The sequence below is a fragment of the Gymnoscopelus braueri genome (genome assembly GCF_963280865.1).
Source record: "Gymnoscopelus braueri genome assembly, chromosome: 9".
NCBI classification, from domain to species: Eukaryota; Metazoa; Chordata; class Actinopteri; order Myctophiformes; family Myctophidae; genus Gymnoscopelus; species Gymnoscopelus braueri.
In genome coordinates this window covers 55,629,067-55,646,100 of record NC_137610.1, presented here as the reverse complement: position 1 = coordinate 55,646,100, position 17,034 = coordinate 55,629,067, and the positions used below count along the sequence as shown (strand labels likewise).

Here is a 17,034-nt window from a genome sequence, read left to right as displayed (position 1 = left end):
TATCTGTCTGTCATTTAACACTATGATTTAATGTCACAAAATGAAAAATAAGAAAAACTAAATAGTACAGTAAAAAGTTCGAGAAGAAAAAAGGGGGGGTTTAGGTTATGACTTTTACTTAGAACCCATTTATCAGCTACAATATTCACCATTTATTTGTTTACAAACATTTCATTTTTTTTCATTTATTGCAGGTTCGTACATTACATGTTATTGATTTCATTTAATTATCTTACAAGTTCTCTTTACTTGTTTAATTCATCCTGCATCATTTTTTATTTGTTTCAATTACATATACAAACAGAAATTAATAATACAAACAAATAAAAAGGGGGGGGGTGGAATAAAGAAGGTAAAATAAGAGAAAAAACAAAACAAAACAAAGGGGGGGGTAGGGATAGCTTTCCTGTAGTACTACTATGTATTTCTGAGTCCCATTTAATCCAGTTTCTTTCAAATTCATCTTCACAGTTTCTTATTTTTTAAGTAATTCTTTCCATCTCTTTAATCTCTTCGACTGTTATCTTCCAATTATTAATAGATGGTAGGTTTACGGCAACGATACGTATTATTGTATACAGATATTTATCCCTGTATATTTATAATAGAATAATACCTAATAAATATTGATTGGGTGTATGGGTTTCCTTAAGGAAAATGTATTGGTTATATTTATTTTCAATCTCCCAAAACCTTTTCAATTTTGGGCATAAATAATGTGTAGAATAAATAATGTGCATAGAAAATGTGTGTATGATTGGCTTCCAGTTCTGCACATTTCCTCCAGCATTCAGCACTGCCTGCTGGTCTATATTTTGGTTGTTACAGAAATCCTCATATTAATTTTCCAAGCAAAGTCTTTCCAATACTTGGATTGTGTTGTCTTAAAAAATCTTTTGCATGCTTCTTTCCAATAAGCATCCAAAATTGTTATTGACAATTCTGTTTCCCATTTCTCTTTGGTATTATCCTCTTTTACCTTAATTTCTTGCAACATTTTATAAAGTTTTGATATTTTACTCTTTTCACTATTTCTATTTTTGCTCACAAATTCCAGCAGCCCATGCATTATCTGTCCATGGTCTCTCTGCTGTTTACAAACATTGAGAGTTAAAATAGTTTAACTAGCCGATCTACATAGACACTTTGTGTAATTGTGGAGATGTAGTTTACAGTGGAAAGGTTTCTCTCCAGTGTGGATACGCTGGTGTCTCTCCAGGTCACCTGACCTACTGAAACTCCTATCACATTGTGTAGGGTGGAAAGGTTTCTCTCCAGTGTGGATAAGCTGATGTTTTTTCAGGTCACCTGGGGTATTGAAAATGTTGTTACAATGTTTACAGTAGGAAGGTTTTTTCTCTAGTATGGACACGCTGATGACTCTTCAGGCTACTTGACTGACTGAAACATTTGTCACACCGATTACATTGAAAAGGTTTTTCTCCAGTGTGGATACGCTTATGTCTCTTCAGGTAAGATGGCGTAATGAAACTCTTGTTACAATGTTCACAGTGGAAAGGTTTTTCTCCAGTGTGGATATATTGGTGTCTCTTCAAGTTTTCAGACTGTGTGAAACTATTGTCGCAATGTTCACAGTGGAAAGGTTTTTCTCCAGTGTGGATACGCTTATGTCTTTTCAGGCAAGATGAGGTAATGAAACTCTTGTTACAATGTTCACAGTGGAAAGGTTTTTCTCCAGTGTGGATACGCTTATGTATCTCCAGGTAAGATGAGGTAATGAAACTCTTGTTACAATGTTCACAGTGGAGAGGTTTTTCTCCAGTGTGGATACGCTTATGTCTCTTCAGTTCAGATGGCGTAATGAAACTCTTGTCGCAATGTTCACAGTGGAAAGGGTTTTCTCCAGTGTGGACATACTGGTGTCTCTTCAAGTTTTCAGACCGTGTGAAACTATTGTCGCAATGTTCACAGTGGAAAGGTTTTTCTCCAGCGTGGACACCCGCAAATGTCTCCCCCCAATCATCACTGTCTTCAGTGTCAGATTCAAGCTCAACTTCAACTTCAGAGCAGTGTGAAGTGATGTCTTCATCAACTTCAGCTTTCACTGCTAGTAATGTCAACATTGACCAAACAGGGTCCTCTGGTCTTTGAAGTAGCTCTTCCTGTTCCTCTTTAATCTTTGGAGGCTCTGGTTCCTCCTGGATCAGACTGGGGCTCCTCTCCTGTTCAGGAGAAACCTCCTCTTTACACACAACCATGTGCAGGATGGCTAGGAGCAGAAAAATAACATGATAGTCAACACTGGATTCTTAAAATGTAAATCAATTTTTCTATCTTCCATGTTCCATGTACAAAGCTATTATCTACTAAGACCGACCAAACAGTTACTAAATAAGAATCCGTCTGTGTCTGGGGATAATTTAACAAACCACTGTACCGATCAGCGTCAAAGTTCTTGTGCATGCTGCCAGTAGGCCAAGAACAGCTAATAATCTGTAAGAGACTGAAACATGACCATGACTTGCAGCACAATGCACTAAAGTGCAGCCTGTAAGCTTTCTAGTTCAGTGCCATGCACTGAAATCTAGAAATAGTTGAAGATAAACTCATTTGAATGTTGTTAACCACTTGAAGACCAGCTGAAATGGCTTTTTGCAACCATATTTTAACCTAATTCCCAGTGAAACAGGCTGGGTGGCTCTGAGGCAATGTTTACAACAGTCACACAACGTACATAATGTGATTTAAAGTATGTGATCTAAACGTTACGTTGTACACTGTCACTGCAACAAGGCAGTGCCGAATCAAGTGTTACTGCACTATTTCTCACCTCAAATGTTTTTGGAAACCAAAAATGTACAATGTGGTGCAGTTTTTCTTTTGTATTGCATATTTAATTATGCCTATGCATATTGATTGAGTCATTGATTGATTGAATACTTTATTAGTCAAAGATGTGAATAGCACAGAGGTACAGTAAAAAAGAATAACACAAAAAGTCTTATAATATCCGGATATTATAATTGTCAGTTTTTGCAAAGATTATCGTATAGTTAAAATACGTACTGAGGTGTGGGTGGTCTTCAGGTTCCTCCTGTTTAATAGAAATGTCCCTGGATGAGTCTGGAGAGTTCATCTTCACCTGCAGTCTGGACTCCACACACTGGGTCTGAAATGAACAAATTGAATAATGACTTTAATACCAAAAAACTAAAAATTATATGATGAAAGGATGTCCTTTTCGGGGGGGAAAAAACAAAAGAATGATGTAATGATATGATGAAATGATGTTCTTCCCCTGTCTAATGTGCTGAAATTGCTAAATAAACACAAAGGTTAAAACAAAACAAAAACAAAACAAATTACTGGAGACCCAGCAGTGGTGTCAAAAATAACGATTTGAAGTCAACTTTCCAAAATATTAATCTTGGGTTCAAAGATTGTGGGATTTATATATTAGGGAAGCAATCAAGATGAAAGTATCTCATCTGTTTTTAATGTTTCTGCTGCTATGCATCCCATCTTGCTACAATAATTGAGGCCCGGACCGGCAGCCTATATTTCTGCGTACGGACTACTAGTTTAGAGCTAAGCAGTTGTCCAATTCTCTCCCAACTTGCTAAAAAAAATCTCTCATTGTTCTGGCTTGGCAACCATCTTCTTTTCCACCTTCGCGTACATTGCACGGTGTACAGTTTATATGAAACGCCATTATTATGCAATAATATTCCAGAAGCACCGGAAGTGGTCTGACGTCACTTGACGTCACTACAACAAATCGGGAAGTGAGTAAAATCGTCAACATATTCTTTACGACCATAGCCTCAGAACTGGTTGAAAAACTACCCCCTCACTCTGGGAGCTACGGTAAAGAGTATGTCGACTCATTTTACGAAAAACAAGGTGTACGCAAAGATGATTTTAAACTCTTCCCTGTGACAACAGATGAGGTGTTTAAAAAATGTAGTGCACTTCAACAACACAAAGCCACAGGACTCGACAATATCCCCTCATAATATATTACCCACATAATAAACCTCTCCATCATACAGGGACGGGTCCCTAACGACTTCAAAAAAGCAAGGGTGACCCCTCTGTACAAAAAAGGAAACCAATTAGACCCTGGCAACTACCGCCCTATTTCTATTATTAGCTCCATCTCGAAAGTCATGGAAAAAACAGTCTATGAACAGGTCGATAAATATCTTGCCGAGAAAAATGTAATTCCAATCTGGTTTCAGAACAAACCACTCCACTGACACATGCCTTCTCTATTTGAACGACTCTATCAAACAAGATGTCGACAATGGCAAATATTGCGGCATGGTCATGCTGGACCTCCAGAAGGCCTTTGACACCGTTAATTACCCAATTATGATCAATAAGCTCAAAGCAATAGGTTTTGATGATACGTCGGTGAGCTGGATGAGATCCTACCTGGAAGGGAGGGAGCAAGTGGTGGAAGTAAACGGCACCCGGTGGACGTCTAGTCAGTAAGAATACTCTGAAGATTATTGCAGGGGCCCTCATACAAGGTTATTATGATTATGCATGCACTTCATGGTATCACAACACCTCCAAGGCCTTAAAAACAAGGCTCCAAATATTCCAAAACAAACTTGTAAGGCTACTTCTTGGCCTCAATCCCAAAACCCATCTAACCCCTGCTCATTTTGCTAGGATTGGATAGCTTAGGGTTGAGGACAGAGTACAGCAACTTGCTATGGGCCTGGTCTTCAAGATACACCACAACATTGGGATCCCCCTGTATTTGTCAAAATACTTCCAAAATGTTAATGAAGTCCACCCATCGAGGGGATGGGTGTCTCAGGCTCTGCACTCTCCCTGTTTGCATCCTACCTGACGGGTCGCTCCTACCAGGTGATGCTGAGAGGGTCTGTGTCAGAACCACACAGGCTCACAACTGGGGTTCCCCAAGGCTCGGTTCTGGGTCCTCTTCTTTTCTCTCTCTACACTACATCTCTTGGTGCTGTCATCCACTCCCATGGCTTTTCCTACCACTGCTATGCCGATGACACCCAGCTGATCCTCTCATTCCCCCCCTCTGATACCCAAGTGGAGGCACGCATTGCTGCTTGTCTGGCTGACATCTCGGAGTGGATGTCGACAAACCACCTGAAGCTCAACCTGGACAAGACCGAGCTGATGTTCCTCCCGGGGAAGTGCTGTCCGCACCGAGACATGGCCATCACCATTGATGATGCTGTGGTGACCTCAACTCGGACTGCGAAGAATCTGGGTGTGACCCTGGACGATCAACTGACGTTCTCGGCAAACATCGCATCAGTGACAAGGTCCTGCAGATTCCTCCTCTACAACATCAGGAGGATTCGCCCCTTCCTCACGGAGAAGTCAGCCCAGGTGCTCATCCAGGCTCTTGTCATGTCCCGCCTGGACTACTGCAACTCCCTCCTTGCTGGTGCTCCGGCATCTGCCATCAGACCTCTGGAGCTAGTTCAGAAAGCTGCGGCTCGTCTGGTGTTCAACCGCCCCAAGTTCTCCCACACAACCATCCTTCTCCGTTCTCTACACTGGCTCCCCGTAGCGGCTCGCATCCAGTTCAAAACCCTGGTGCTAGCCTATAGGGCAGTGAAAGGAACAGCTCCTTCCTACCTCCGGGCTATGGTTTTAGCTCATGCTCATTTGATCTAGCTATTTTGTCTCATCTGTTTAACGAAATAGGTAGCTGATATATTGCACTTTTACCTTAGCGCTAGGTATACTCTTGGTTGCTTGTTTTTGCAGAAAATGCACTAAAGACTTCTGGTGATTAGTAGTTTTCGTTCCCTACCTATGTTGAATACACTTATTGTAAGTCGCTTTGGATAAAAGCGTCTGCTAAATGACTATAATGTAATAATGTAATGTAATGTAATGTCCACGATCATAACACCAGAGGCAGCTCCACGAATCATGTTCAACCCAGATTTGGCTCAGCAAAGGGAATGAACTCGTTCTCATGCTATTCATCAGAAATGTGGAATGCCCTACCAAAAGGAGTAAGAGTGTAAAACCCTACTCACTTTCAAAACTGCCCTAAAGATACAACTTCAGGAGGCTGCAATTCGTAAATGCCCCTGTCTAAGTCTTAACCTACCCCCCCCCCTTTTCTTTTTCTTCTCTTGTACATATTTTTCACTCTTCATACCAGTAACCTGTAAACTGATTGTATGACATTCTGTATAGTAGTGTGTATATCTGTCTGTCTCTTATATGTCATCATGATTTGTGTACATAGGGGTCTCATCTTAAACAAGCTCAGTGCTTAATGAGTCTTCCAGTTTAGTAGACCTTGTATTGTGAATTGGTACTTCCATGTACTGTTGTTCTCATGTCTTACTAAATAAAGTACATCAATCAATCCATCAAAACTTATGTCACAAATTTGGAGAACAGATCTACAAGCCAACAACGTGTTGCGCCTCGACACGTTGTTGCCTTGAAGATCTCACCTCTTGAAAGCAAGCCCAAATAAGCAACTACACTTCAGTAACAAGCCCAAACAAAAGCAGCCCGCAACTATGAATATCTAAAAGCGACGTTACAGGAAAATAAGCCCAATGTCGCTTATAATAAGCAGACCTGGCAACACGGATTGCCGCACACACACAGGATAATACACACACTTTCAAATCAATGGCAGTTTAACTTTAAGGTCTAATATCATGTGCAAACATATGGTGGACATGGAACAATAACATCACAGACAAAACTTCAGGTTTCACCATGCTCTTTTGTTCTCTAAACACACCAGCCATGGGACCACGCAATAAACATCACTGGACTTTCACACAAGCGACGCCACGCGAAAACGCCTGGCTCGAGCAACAGCTGATTATTTAATTGTGTTTCCTTATTTCCTTTACTTGCTAAGATATTGCGCTCCTTACCTTGCTTATTCAGTGTGTGTGTGTGTGTGTGTGTGTGTGTGTGTGTGTGTGTGTGTGTGTGTGTGTGTGTGTGTGTGTGTGTGTGTGTGTGTGTGTGTGAGAGAGATAGCCTAAGGAGAACTCCTTCTAAACTAGGCTATGGACCAGAGCTAGCCCCTTTCGGGACCCTGTTTACCTTTTTTGTATTTGGGAAGGCGGTATTTGGAATCTGCTCCACTGCCCATGTCCCGCCTCCCCGCGGTGACTGACAAGCTGCGCGTCCTACGCATAACTCTATGGTCCTCGTTACTGCCTCTGATTGGCGAGCTCCTACATGCTTGCATGACAATCACAACGCGGGGAGGCGGGACATGGGCAGTGGAGCAGAGTGTGAGAAATGAGCTTAAGGTTTACTAAATTATTAAAAATGTTAAACGGCATCGCCGATCCCCGCTTTTTGATGCCGCTTGTTCGCGTGTTAGTATTGCTCTTTTTGGTACCTTTGATAAATCTCTGCAACTTCTAAGCGACGAGCTATAAGCCCGAGACCAGACAGTGGTAGCCGCCGGTACGAGAGAGCGTGTTCTAACCAACAAGGGACCCTGGACTCTGGCCTTCCCAAATACAAAAAAGGTAAACAGGGTCCCGAAAGGGGTTAGACCAGAGCTAGAGGTTAGCCTCCTCTACTTTTAGCATTTAGCTCCCCTTCTGTAAGTATGTGAATAAATGCATATGTTAAATGTAGGTTCTAATGAGTTGTCGGTTAACAACATGGTGTAAAATGATCATGAGGTTCCACAACACATTCCAACAACAACAACAACAACAACAACAACAACAACAACAACACATTCCAACAACAACAACAACAACAACAACAACAACAACACATTCCAACAACAACAACAACAACAACAACAACAACAACAACACATATGCTCTTGCAAAGCCTTGGATGAAGACGGTCATATATATAGAAAAAAACAGGAAGTGGGCGGGAACTGCGACGCTCTATAGCTCTTGCTTGCTAGGACTAGCGTTAGCAGCTATGCTAACACTAGCCCAGAAACATAACTGTCAGCTTGTGCCAGACGAGCGTCATGTGAACCATGGCTATGCTAACACACTCTCCTAAGACCTATTGTTATCTTATCTTATTGTGTGAGCTACAATATAAACGTTGTTATTAAGTGACACAAGAGGAATCTGACCTGAAATAAGGAGAACGTTCAACTATGAACGCAGCTGCTGCCGTGGGAGACTGCCAGTGTTGCCACAACTTGTCACATTTTGTGAGAGAAATAAGCAACCAGGTCTGGGGAAACAAAACCAAAAGAAGCGACTATGAGCACACAAGGCGTCGCGATGCGTTGTGAGCTTGTAGATCTGCTATTTTCAAAACATCTTGAAATAAGTTGTCAATACTTGGAAGATTATTTTTTGAAACATTCTAACAACACAAATCTGGTGTATATCCGTCTGTCTCTTATATGTCATCATGATTTGTGTGCATCATTGCATGGGGATCTCATCTTAAACAAGCTCAGTGCTTAATAAGTCTTTCAGTTTAGTAGACCTTGTATTGTGAATTTGTACTTCCATGTACTGTTGTTCTCATGTCTTACTAAATAAAGTACATCAATCAATCAATTAGGTTAGGCCTATGGGCATAAAACAGATGGGAGGTATCCCAGTTAGGGACAAATACATATTAATTTGGGGGTCCATGACATGAAAGTTTTTGAAAACTATTCGTTAAAATATTTTTTACATTTTTAAACAAGTCCGAATAAGCAACTACACTTTAGAAACAAGCCCAAAAAAAACTCGCAACTTCACAGAAGAATAAGCCCAAAGTCGCTTATAATAAGCGGACATGGCAACACTGAGTGCTATCCATTGTCTGGCCTAACACCCTGCAGGGGTTTCTAAACTTTTTCAGCTCGAGACCTGGAAGAGAAATTACATTTAGTGTCTCCCCGCCGGGGCCACAAACAACAATACACAAGAACAAAGCTCTATTTGCTCTATATTCAGTGGTGTAAAGTAACTAAGTAGCCTACATGTACACAATTTTGAGGTATTTTTACTTTACTGGAGTATTTCCAGTTTTCAGTAGCTTTACTTCTACTCCATTACTTTAGTTACTAGTTACTTTCATTGTAGATTTTGATCATTTCAAAAAACATAGGCCTACGTTAACCACTTCAACCCTATACGTTTCGGCCATTTGAAAATAGCAGATACAAGCTCACAATGCGTTGATTGATGGATTGACTGATGTACTTTATTTAGTAAGACATGAGAATAACCATACATGGAAGTACAAATTAACAATACAAGGTTTACTAAACTGGAAGACTCATTAAGCCCTGAGCTTGTTTAAGATGAGATCCCCATGCACACAAATCATGATCACGTTGCGATGCCACATGTTGTGAGCACGCTATTTTCAAAAGATTGTCATACAATTTATAAATTTGAAAATTTGAAAAAACGTGAAATGGGACATTCTGCATAATGAGTAGGCTACTTTCTACTTTTGGTACGTTAAGTACATTTTGATATACCTTTGTACTTTTACTCAAGTCATTTTTGAATTACAGACTTTTACTTTTAACCGAGTATTTCTACCTTGCAGTATTGACACTTTTACTTACTAAGTAAAACATGTGAGTACTTCTCCCATCATCACTGCTATTATTGTACAAGTTCATCATTTGTTGTTTTCGGGAAAGGGAAGGACAGAGTAGCCTTGATAAGAGTAAGCTGCGTTCACAGCAAAAGAAACCGAACAATGAATCAGCTTTTATTTTCAATGTTATCTTTATGCAAATCAGCTTTTTACATTTTTTGGTGAGCTTTTAAAAGCTTAAATAAGAACCCAGAGAACCCAGACTTCATCCTTGAAGCTGCTTTTTTTTGTGTTCTGCTTCCTTTGGTGTGAACGCAGCATTAGACTGTCAACATGTTATGACCAGTTTGAGACTAGATAGAGAAGAGCAAGGAAACGACAGAAACAGGTCGACGTCATATAATCAAATGATAATAATCACAGATGGACATAACTACCACCCAAACATCTCAGAGCTCCCTTGGTAGGCCTACAAATGTGTACATTTTAAGATGAGAATGCAAGCCTGTCTGATATGTATTTGCCAATACAGAGAGCACAGAGCAGCAAAGAAGGCATTTATTGTCATAAACCAACATTGTGTTGTTTCTATTTAACCACCAGGTGTCACCATCGCATTGAAGATCTAGCTAAATGTAACCTCGCATCACCAGTCTTTCCACCTCGGAGGAAAACCTGGTGTTCGTTACTAAAGACCCATATGATCCGGTCTACTGAAAAAAAAAGAGAAAATAATCCTGTTTCCGGATTCTGCCCATCCGGTTTTTGCGGTTCCGCTTTGTTTTGGTTCCCCAATCCCTATTTAAATGGAATAGAATTTCCCGTGGGATAATACAGACGCTAAATAGTCTCCGATAGTGCACGCACATTTATATTTAAAAAATAAGCTAAACTATGCGAATCAAGGATTTTATTAGCACAGACCTATTTAGTGGTGAGACGTGTTTCCGGTTCTGCCCATCCGGCCACTTTTATTTTTTTTACTTCCGCTCCCGACCGGATCATATACCCGAAAAGGAATGATGCCAGGCTAAGCAAAATGTAGTTCCCTGGCTGCTGTCTTTATAACACACTCACTCTCTCTCTCTCTCTCTCTCTCTCTCTCTCTCTCTCTCTCTCTCTCTCTCTCTCTCTCTCTCTCTCTCTCTCTCTCTCTCTCTCTCTCTCTCTCTCTCTCTCTCTCTCATCCTCTCTCTCTCTCTCTCTCTCTCTCTCTCTCTCTCTCTCTCTCTCTCTCTCTCTCTCTCACACACACACACACACCTTTCAATTCCTATTATGTATATATGTGGAACGTTGTGAGATTGTAGATCGGCTATTTGAACTATTTTAAAATGTTGTTCAAAAGATATTGCCCTCAACCAGGGCAGGAATTTCAGGGAGGCCAACGAAGGCCATGGCCGTCGTTGCCCCTCAGTTTAGCCTTGTGTGCCCTACAAAAATGGCATGCCCTGAGGCCACCGTGGCCTTAATGTCCCAGCTGACTGTTCCACTTTCTCCTCTGTCTCTTTCTTGTCAATATGTAGACACCAGTGTCTCTTTCTTGTCATGTAGACACCAGTGTCTCTTTCTTGTCAATATGTAGACATCAGTGTCTCTTTCTTGTCAATATGTAGACACCAGTGTCTCTTTCTTGTCATGTAGACACCAGTGTCTCCTTTCTTGTCATGTAGACACCAGTGTCCTCTTTCTTGTCATGTAGACACCAGTGTCTTTTGTTGAGATTCTGAATTCTAAACTCCCCTGAGTCCCAATCTTTAAACCAATCCAGTGACTTTGATTGGTGCAGGGCAGTGGTGAGCTGTGGAAGGTTTACTAAACTGGAAGACTCATTAAGCCCTGAGCTTGTTTAAGATGAGACCCCCATACACACAAATCATGATCACGTTGCGATGCCACATGTTGTGAGCATGCTATTTTCAAAAGATTTTATGCAATTTATAAATTTGAAAATGTGAAAAAACGTGAAATGGGACATTCTGCATAATGAGTAGGCTACTTTCTACTTTTGGTACTTTAAGTACATTTTGATACCAATACCTTTGTACTTTTACTCAAGTAATTTTTGAATTACAGACTTTTACTTGTAGAGTATTTCTACCTTGCAGTACTGATACTTTTACTTAAGTAAAACATGTGAGTACTTCTTCCATCACTGCTATTATTGTACATTTTAAGATGAGAATGCAAGCGTGTCTGATATGTATTTGCCAATACAGAGAGCACAGAGCAGCAAAGAAGGCATTTATTGTCATAAACCAACATTGTGTTGTTTCTGTTTAACCACCAGGTGTCACCATCGCATTGAAGACCTAGGAAAATGTAGTTCCCTGGCTGTCCTTAACACACACACACACACACACACACACACACACACACACACACACACACACACACACACACACACACACACACACACACACACACACACACACACACACACACACACACACACACACACACACACACACACACCCCCTTCAATTCCCATTATGTATATATGTGGAACGTTGTGAGCTTGTAGATCGGCTATTTGAACTATTTTAACAGGTTTTTTCAAAAGATATCGCCCTCAACATAGAGACCTGTCTGTCTCTCGTAAAAAGATCTACAGAGGGTAATACATGCATTAATTAATTTATTCATTACATTACATTACATTACAGTCATTTAGCAGACGCTTTTATCCAAAGCGACTTACAATAAGTTCAATTATATTTTTGGGATGACGTTATTTCTGCTTCTATCATTCTCTCAGAGTCAAGGGATCATTCATAGGTTGGGGAAGAGCGCCCTCTACGTAATATCAAAAAATAATGATTTAAATGACGTAGATCTGCGTCAATGGCAGGGAATGTGTTGATTGATTAATTGATTGAATACTGAAGGAGCCATTCTGACTTTGTGCCTTTAAGCCTGGTGTGGGCGGGTTCACCTTGAGGGGGTTGACGTGGCAACCAGCAGGTTCATATAGGCACAGGTGCAACAAGCCACTTAATGATGGCATGGTTTGGGTACACAGGAGATCACACGGTTTTTACCGTTTTACATGCATTAACAAAACTTGCTGAAATTCTTTGTTTGAATGAATAAATGGGAACCTCACCCAACAGCAGTATTTGGTTTGGACATTCTTTGGATTGAAAACGCGTCAAAAACGGATATTCCTGTACCCAGCCGAGTGGCGAAAAGTTTGTTTGAATCTCAACTACAAATACTTTATTTAGAAGTGTGCAGAAAAAAAGCACATGAAAGTATAGTTTGAATACAAGGTCAACTAAATAGGATTGAAAAACCCATGAAAGCCTAATGGCTTGTTTCAAATGGGGTCCTCATGTACTCAAATCATAGTGTTAAATGACAGACAGATATACACTACTATGTGTATATCTGTCTGTCATTTAACACTATGATTTAATGTCACAAAATGAAAAATAAGAAAAACTAAATAGTACAGTAAAAAGTTCGAGAAGAAAAAAGGGGGGGGGGGGGTTTAGGTTATGACTTTTACTTAGAACCCATTTATCAGCTACAATATTCACCATTTCTTTGTTTACAAACATTTCATATTTTTTCATTTATTGCAGGTTCGTACATTACATGTTATTGATTTCATTTAATTATCTTACAAGTTCTCTTTACTTGTTTAATTCATCCTGCATCATTTTTTATTTGTTTCAATTACATATACAAACAGAAATTAATAATACAAACAAATAAAAAGGGGGGGGGGGTGGAATAAAGAAGGTAAAATAAGAGAAAAAACAAAAGAAAGGGTGGGGGTAGGGATAGCTTTCCTGTAGTACTACTATGTATTTCTGAGTCCCATTTAATCCAGTTTCTTTCTAATTCATCTTCACAGTTTCTCATTTTTTAAGTAATTCTTTCCATCTCTTTAATCTCTCCGACTGTTATCTTCCAATTATTAATAGATGGTAGGTTTACGGCAACGATACGTATTATTGTATACAGATATTTATCCCTGTATATTTATAATAGAATAATACCTAATAAATATTGATTGGGTGTATGGGTTTCCTTAAGGAAAATGTATTGGTTATATTTATTTTCACTATCTCCCAAAACCTTTTCAATTTTGGGCATAAATAATGTGTAGAATAAATAATGTGCATAGAAAATGTGTGTATGATTGGCTTCCAGTTCTGCACATTTCCTCCAGCATTCAGCACTGCCTGCTGGTCTATATTTTGATAACATTTTGGTTGTTACAGAAATCCTCATATTAATTTTCCAAGCAAAGTCTTTCCAATACTTGGATTGTGTCGTCTTAAAAAATCTTTTGCATGCTTCATTCCAATAAGCATCCAAAATTGTTATTGACAATTATTTTTCCCATTTCTCTTTGGTATTATCCTCTTTTACCTTAATTTCTTGCAACATTTTATAAAGTTTTGATATTTTACTCTTTTCACTATTTCTATTTTTGCTCACAAATTCCAGCAGCCCATGCATTATCTGTCCCTGGTCTCTCTGCTGTTTACAAACATTGAGAGTTAAAATAGTTTAACTAGCCGATCTACATAGACACATTGTGTAATTGTGGAGATGTAGTTTACATTGGAAAGGTTTCTCTCCAGTGTGGATACGCTGGTGTCTCTCCAGGTCACCTGACCTACTGAAACTCCTATCACATTGTGTAGGGTGGAAAGGTTTCTCTCCAGTGTGGATAAGCTGATGTTTTTTCAGGTCACCTGGGGTATTGAAAATGTTGTTACAATGTTTACAGTAGGAAGGTTTTTTCTCTAGTATGGATACGCTGGTGTCTCTCGAGGGAACTTGACACATTGAAACTCTTGTCACAATGTTTACATTGGAAAGGTTTTCTCCAGATATGGACACGCTGATGACTCTTCAGGCTACTTGACTGACTGAAACATTTGTCACACCGATTACATTGAAAAGGTTTTTCTCCAGTGTGGATACGCTTATGTCTCTTCAGGCAAGATGGCGTAATGAAACTCTTGTTACAATGTTCACAGTGGAAAGGTTTTTCTCCAGTGTGGATACGCTTATGTCTCTCCAGGTCACCTGACCTACTGAAACTCCTGTTACAATGTTTACAGGGGAAATATTTTTTTTCTTCAGTGTGGATACGCTTATGTCTCTTCAGGTCAGATGGCGTAATGAAACTCTTGTTACAATGTTTACAGTGGAAAGGTTTTTCTCCAGTGTGGATACGCTTATGTCTCTTCAGTTCAGATGGCGTAATGAAACTCTGGTCGCAATGTTCACAGTGGAAACGTTTTTCTCCAGTGTGGACATACTGGTGTCTCTTCAAGTTTTCAGACCGTGTGAAACTATTGTCGCAATGTTCACAGTGGAAAGGTTTTTCTCCAGTGTGGACACCCCCACTTGTCTCCCCCCAATCATCACTGTCTTCAGTGACTTCAGTGTCAGATTCAAGCTCAACTTCAACTTCAGAGCAGTGTGAAGTGATGTCTTCATCAACTTCAGCTTTCACTGCTAGTAATGTCAATATTGACCCAACAGGGTCCTCTGGTCTTTGAAGTAGCTCTTCCTGTTCCTCTTTAATCTTTGGAGGCTCTGGTTCCTCCTGGAGCAGACTGGGGCTCCTCTCCTGTTCAGGAGAAACCTCCTCTTTACACACAACCATGTGCAGGATGGCTAGGAGCAGAAAAATAACATGATAGTCAACACTGGATTCTTAAAATGTAAATCATTTTTTCTATCTTCCATGTTCCATGTACAAAGCTATTACCTACTAAGACCGAACAAACAGTTACTAAATAAGAATCCTGTGTCTGGGGATAATTTAACAAACCACTGTACCGATCAGCGTCAAAGTTCTTGTGCATGCTGCCAGTAGGCCAAGCAAGTATTTGTTTTACATCTAATAATCTGTAAGAAACTTAAACATGACCATGACTTGCAGCACAATGCACTAAAGTGCAGCCTGTAAGCTTTCTAGTTCAGTGCCTTCCACTGAAATCTAGAAATAGTTGAAGATAAACTTATTTGAATGTTGTTAACCACTTAAAGACCAGCTGAAATGGATTTTTGCAACCATATTTTAACCTAATTCCCAGTGAAACAGGCTGGGTGGCTCTGAGGCAATGTTTACAACAGTCACACAACGTACATAATGTGATTTAAAGTATGTGATCTAAACGTTACGTTGTACACTGTCACTGCAACAAGGCAGTGCCGAATCAAGTGTTACTGCACTATTTCTCACCTCAAATGTTTATGGAAACCAAAAATGTACAATGTGGTGCAGTTTTTCTTTTGTATTGCATATTTAATGATGCCTATGCATATTGATTGAGTCATTGATTGATTGAATACTTTATTAATCAAAGATGTGAATAGCACAGAGGTACGGTAAAAAATAATAACACAAAAAAAGTCTTATAATATCCAGATATTATAATTGTCAGTTTTTGCAAAGATTATCGTATAATTAAAATACGTACTGAGGTGTGGGTGGTCTTCAGGTTCCTCCTGTTTAATAGAAATGTCCCTGGATGAGTCTGGAGAGTTCATCTTCACCTGCAGTCTGGACTCCACACACTGGGTCTGAAATGAACAAATTGATATTATTAAAAACTTAAAATTATATTATGAAAGGATGTCCTTTTCGGGGGAAAAAAACAAAAGAATGATGTAATGATATGATGAAATGATGTTCTTCCCCTGTCTAATGTGCTGAAATTGCTAAATAAACACAAAGGTTAAAACAAAACAAAAACAAAACAAATTACTGGAGACCCAGCAGTGGTGTCAAAAATAACGATTTGAAGTCAACTTTCCAAAATATGAATCTTGGGTTCAAAGATTGTGGGATTTATATATTAGGGAAGCAATCAAGGTGAAAGTAGCCCATCTGTTTTTAATGTTTCTGCTGCTATGCATCCCATCTTGCTACAATAATTGAGGCCCGGACCGGCAGCCTATATTTCTGCGTACGGACTACTAGTTTAGAGCTAAGCAGTTGTCCAATTCTCTCCCAACTTGCTAAAAAAAATCTCTCATTGTTCTGGCTTGGCAACCATCTTCTTTTCCACCTTTGCGTACATTGCACGGTGTACAGTTTATATGAAACGCCATTATTATGCAATAATATTCCAGAAGCACCGGAAGTGGTCTGACGTCACTTGACGTCACTACAACAAATCGGGAAGTGAGTAAAATCTTCAACATATTCTTTACGACCATAGCCTCAGAACTGGTTGAAAAACTACCCCCTCACTCTGGGAGCTACGGTAAAGACTATGTTGACTCATTTTACGAAAAACAAGGTGTACGCAAAGATGATTTTAAACTCTCCCCTGTGACAACAGATGAGGTGTTTAAAAAATGTAGTGCACTTCAACAACACAAAGCCACAGGACTCGACAATATCCCCTCCAAATTTCTAAAAGACTCAGCCGCCTCCATTGCTCCAATCATTACCCACATAATAAACCTCTCCATCATACAGGGACGGGTCCCTAACGACTTCAAAAAAGCAAGGGTGACCCCTCACAAATATTGCGGCATGGTCATGCTGGACCTCCAGAAGGCCTT

General features: G+C 39.7%; 2 protein-coding genes across 2 annotated transcripts in view; both read right to left on the bottom strand.

Annotated features, from left to right (window-relative positions):
• Positions 1–507: 507 nt before the first annotated feature.
• On the bottom strand, positions 508–8,103 carry LOC308091708 (uncharacterized protein). The gene is made up of 3 exons (XM_080437390.1): positions 8,063–8,103; positions 3,028–3,130; positions 508–2,230 (listed from the first exon to the last, which is right to left on the bottom strand). The coding sequence occupies exons 2-3, from the start codon at positions 3,095–3,097 to the stop codon at positions 1,338–1,340; spliced, it is 963 nt and encodes a 320-aa protein (XP_080293516.1). The 5' UTR covers positions 3,098–3,130; positions 8,063–8,103; the 3' UTR covers positions 508–1,337.
• A 5,044-nt stretch (positions 8,104–13,147) lies between these two features.
• LOC308091707 (uncharacterized protein) overlaps positions 13,148–17,034 on the bottom strand; it is a 10,111-nt gene continuing 6,224 nt past the window's right edge. Inside the window, exons 2-3 of the mRNA XM_080437389.1 lie at positions 15,942–16,044; positions 13,148–15,132 (exon numbers count right to left, since the gene is read on the bottom strand). Of these exons, the coding sequence (XP_080293515.1) occupies positions 14,228–15,132; positions 15,942–16,011 (975 nt within the window). The 5' untranslated portion in view covers positions 16,012–16,044 and the 3' untranslated portion in view covers positions 13,148–14,227. The remainder of the gene's footprint in view (positions 15,133–15,941; positions 16,045–17,034) is intronic.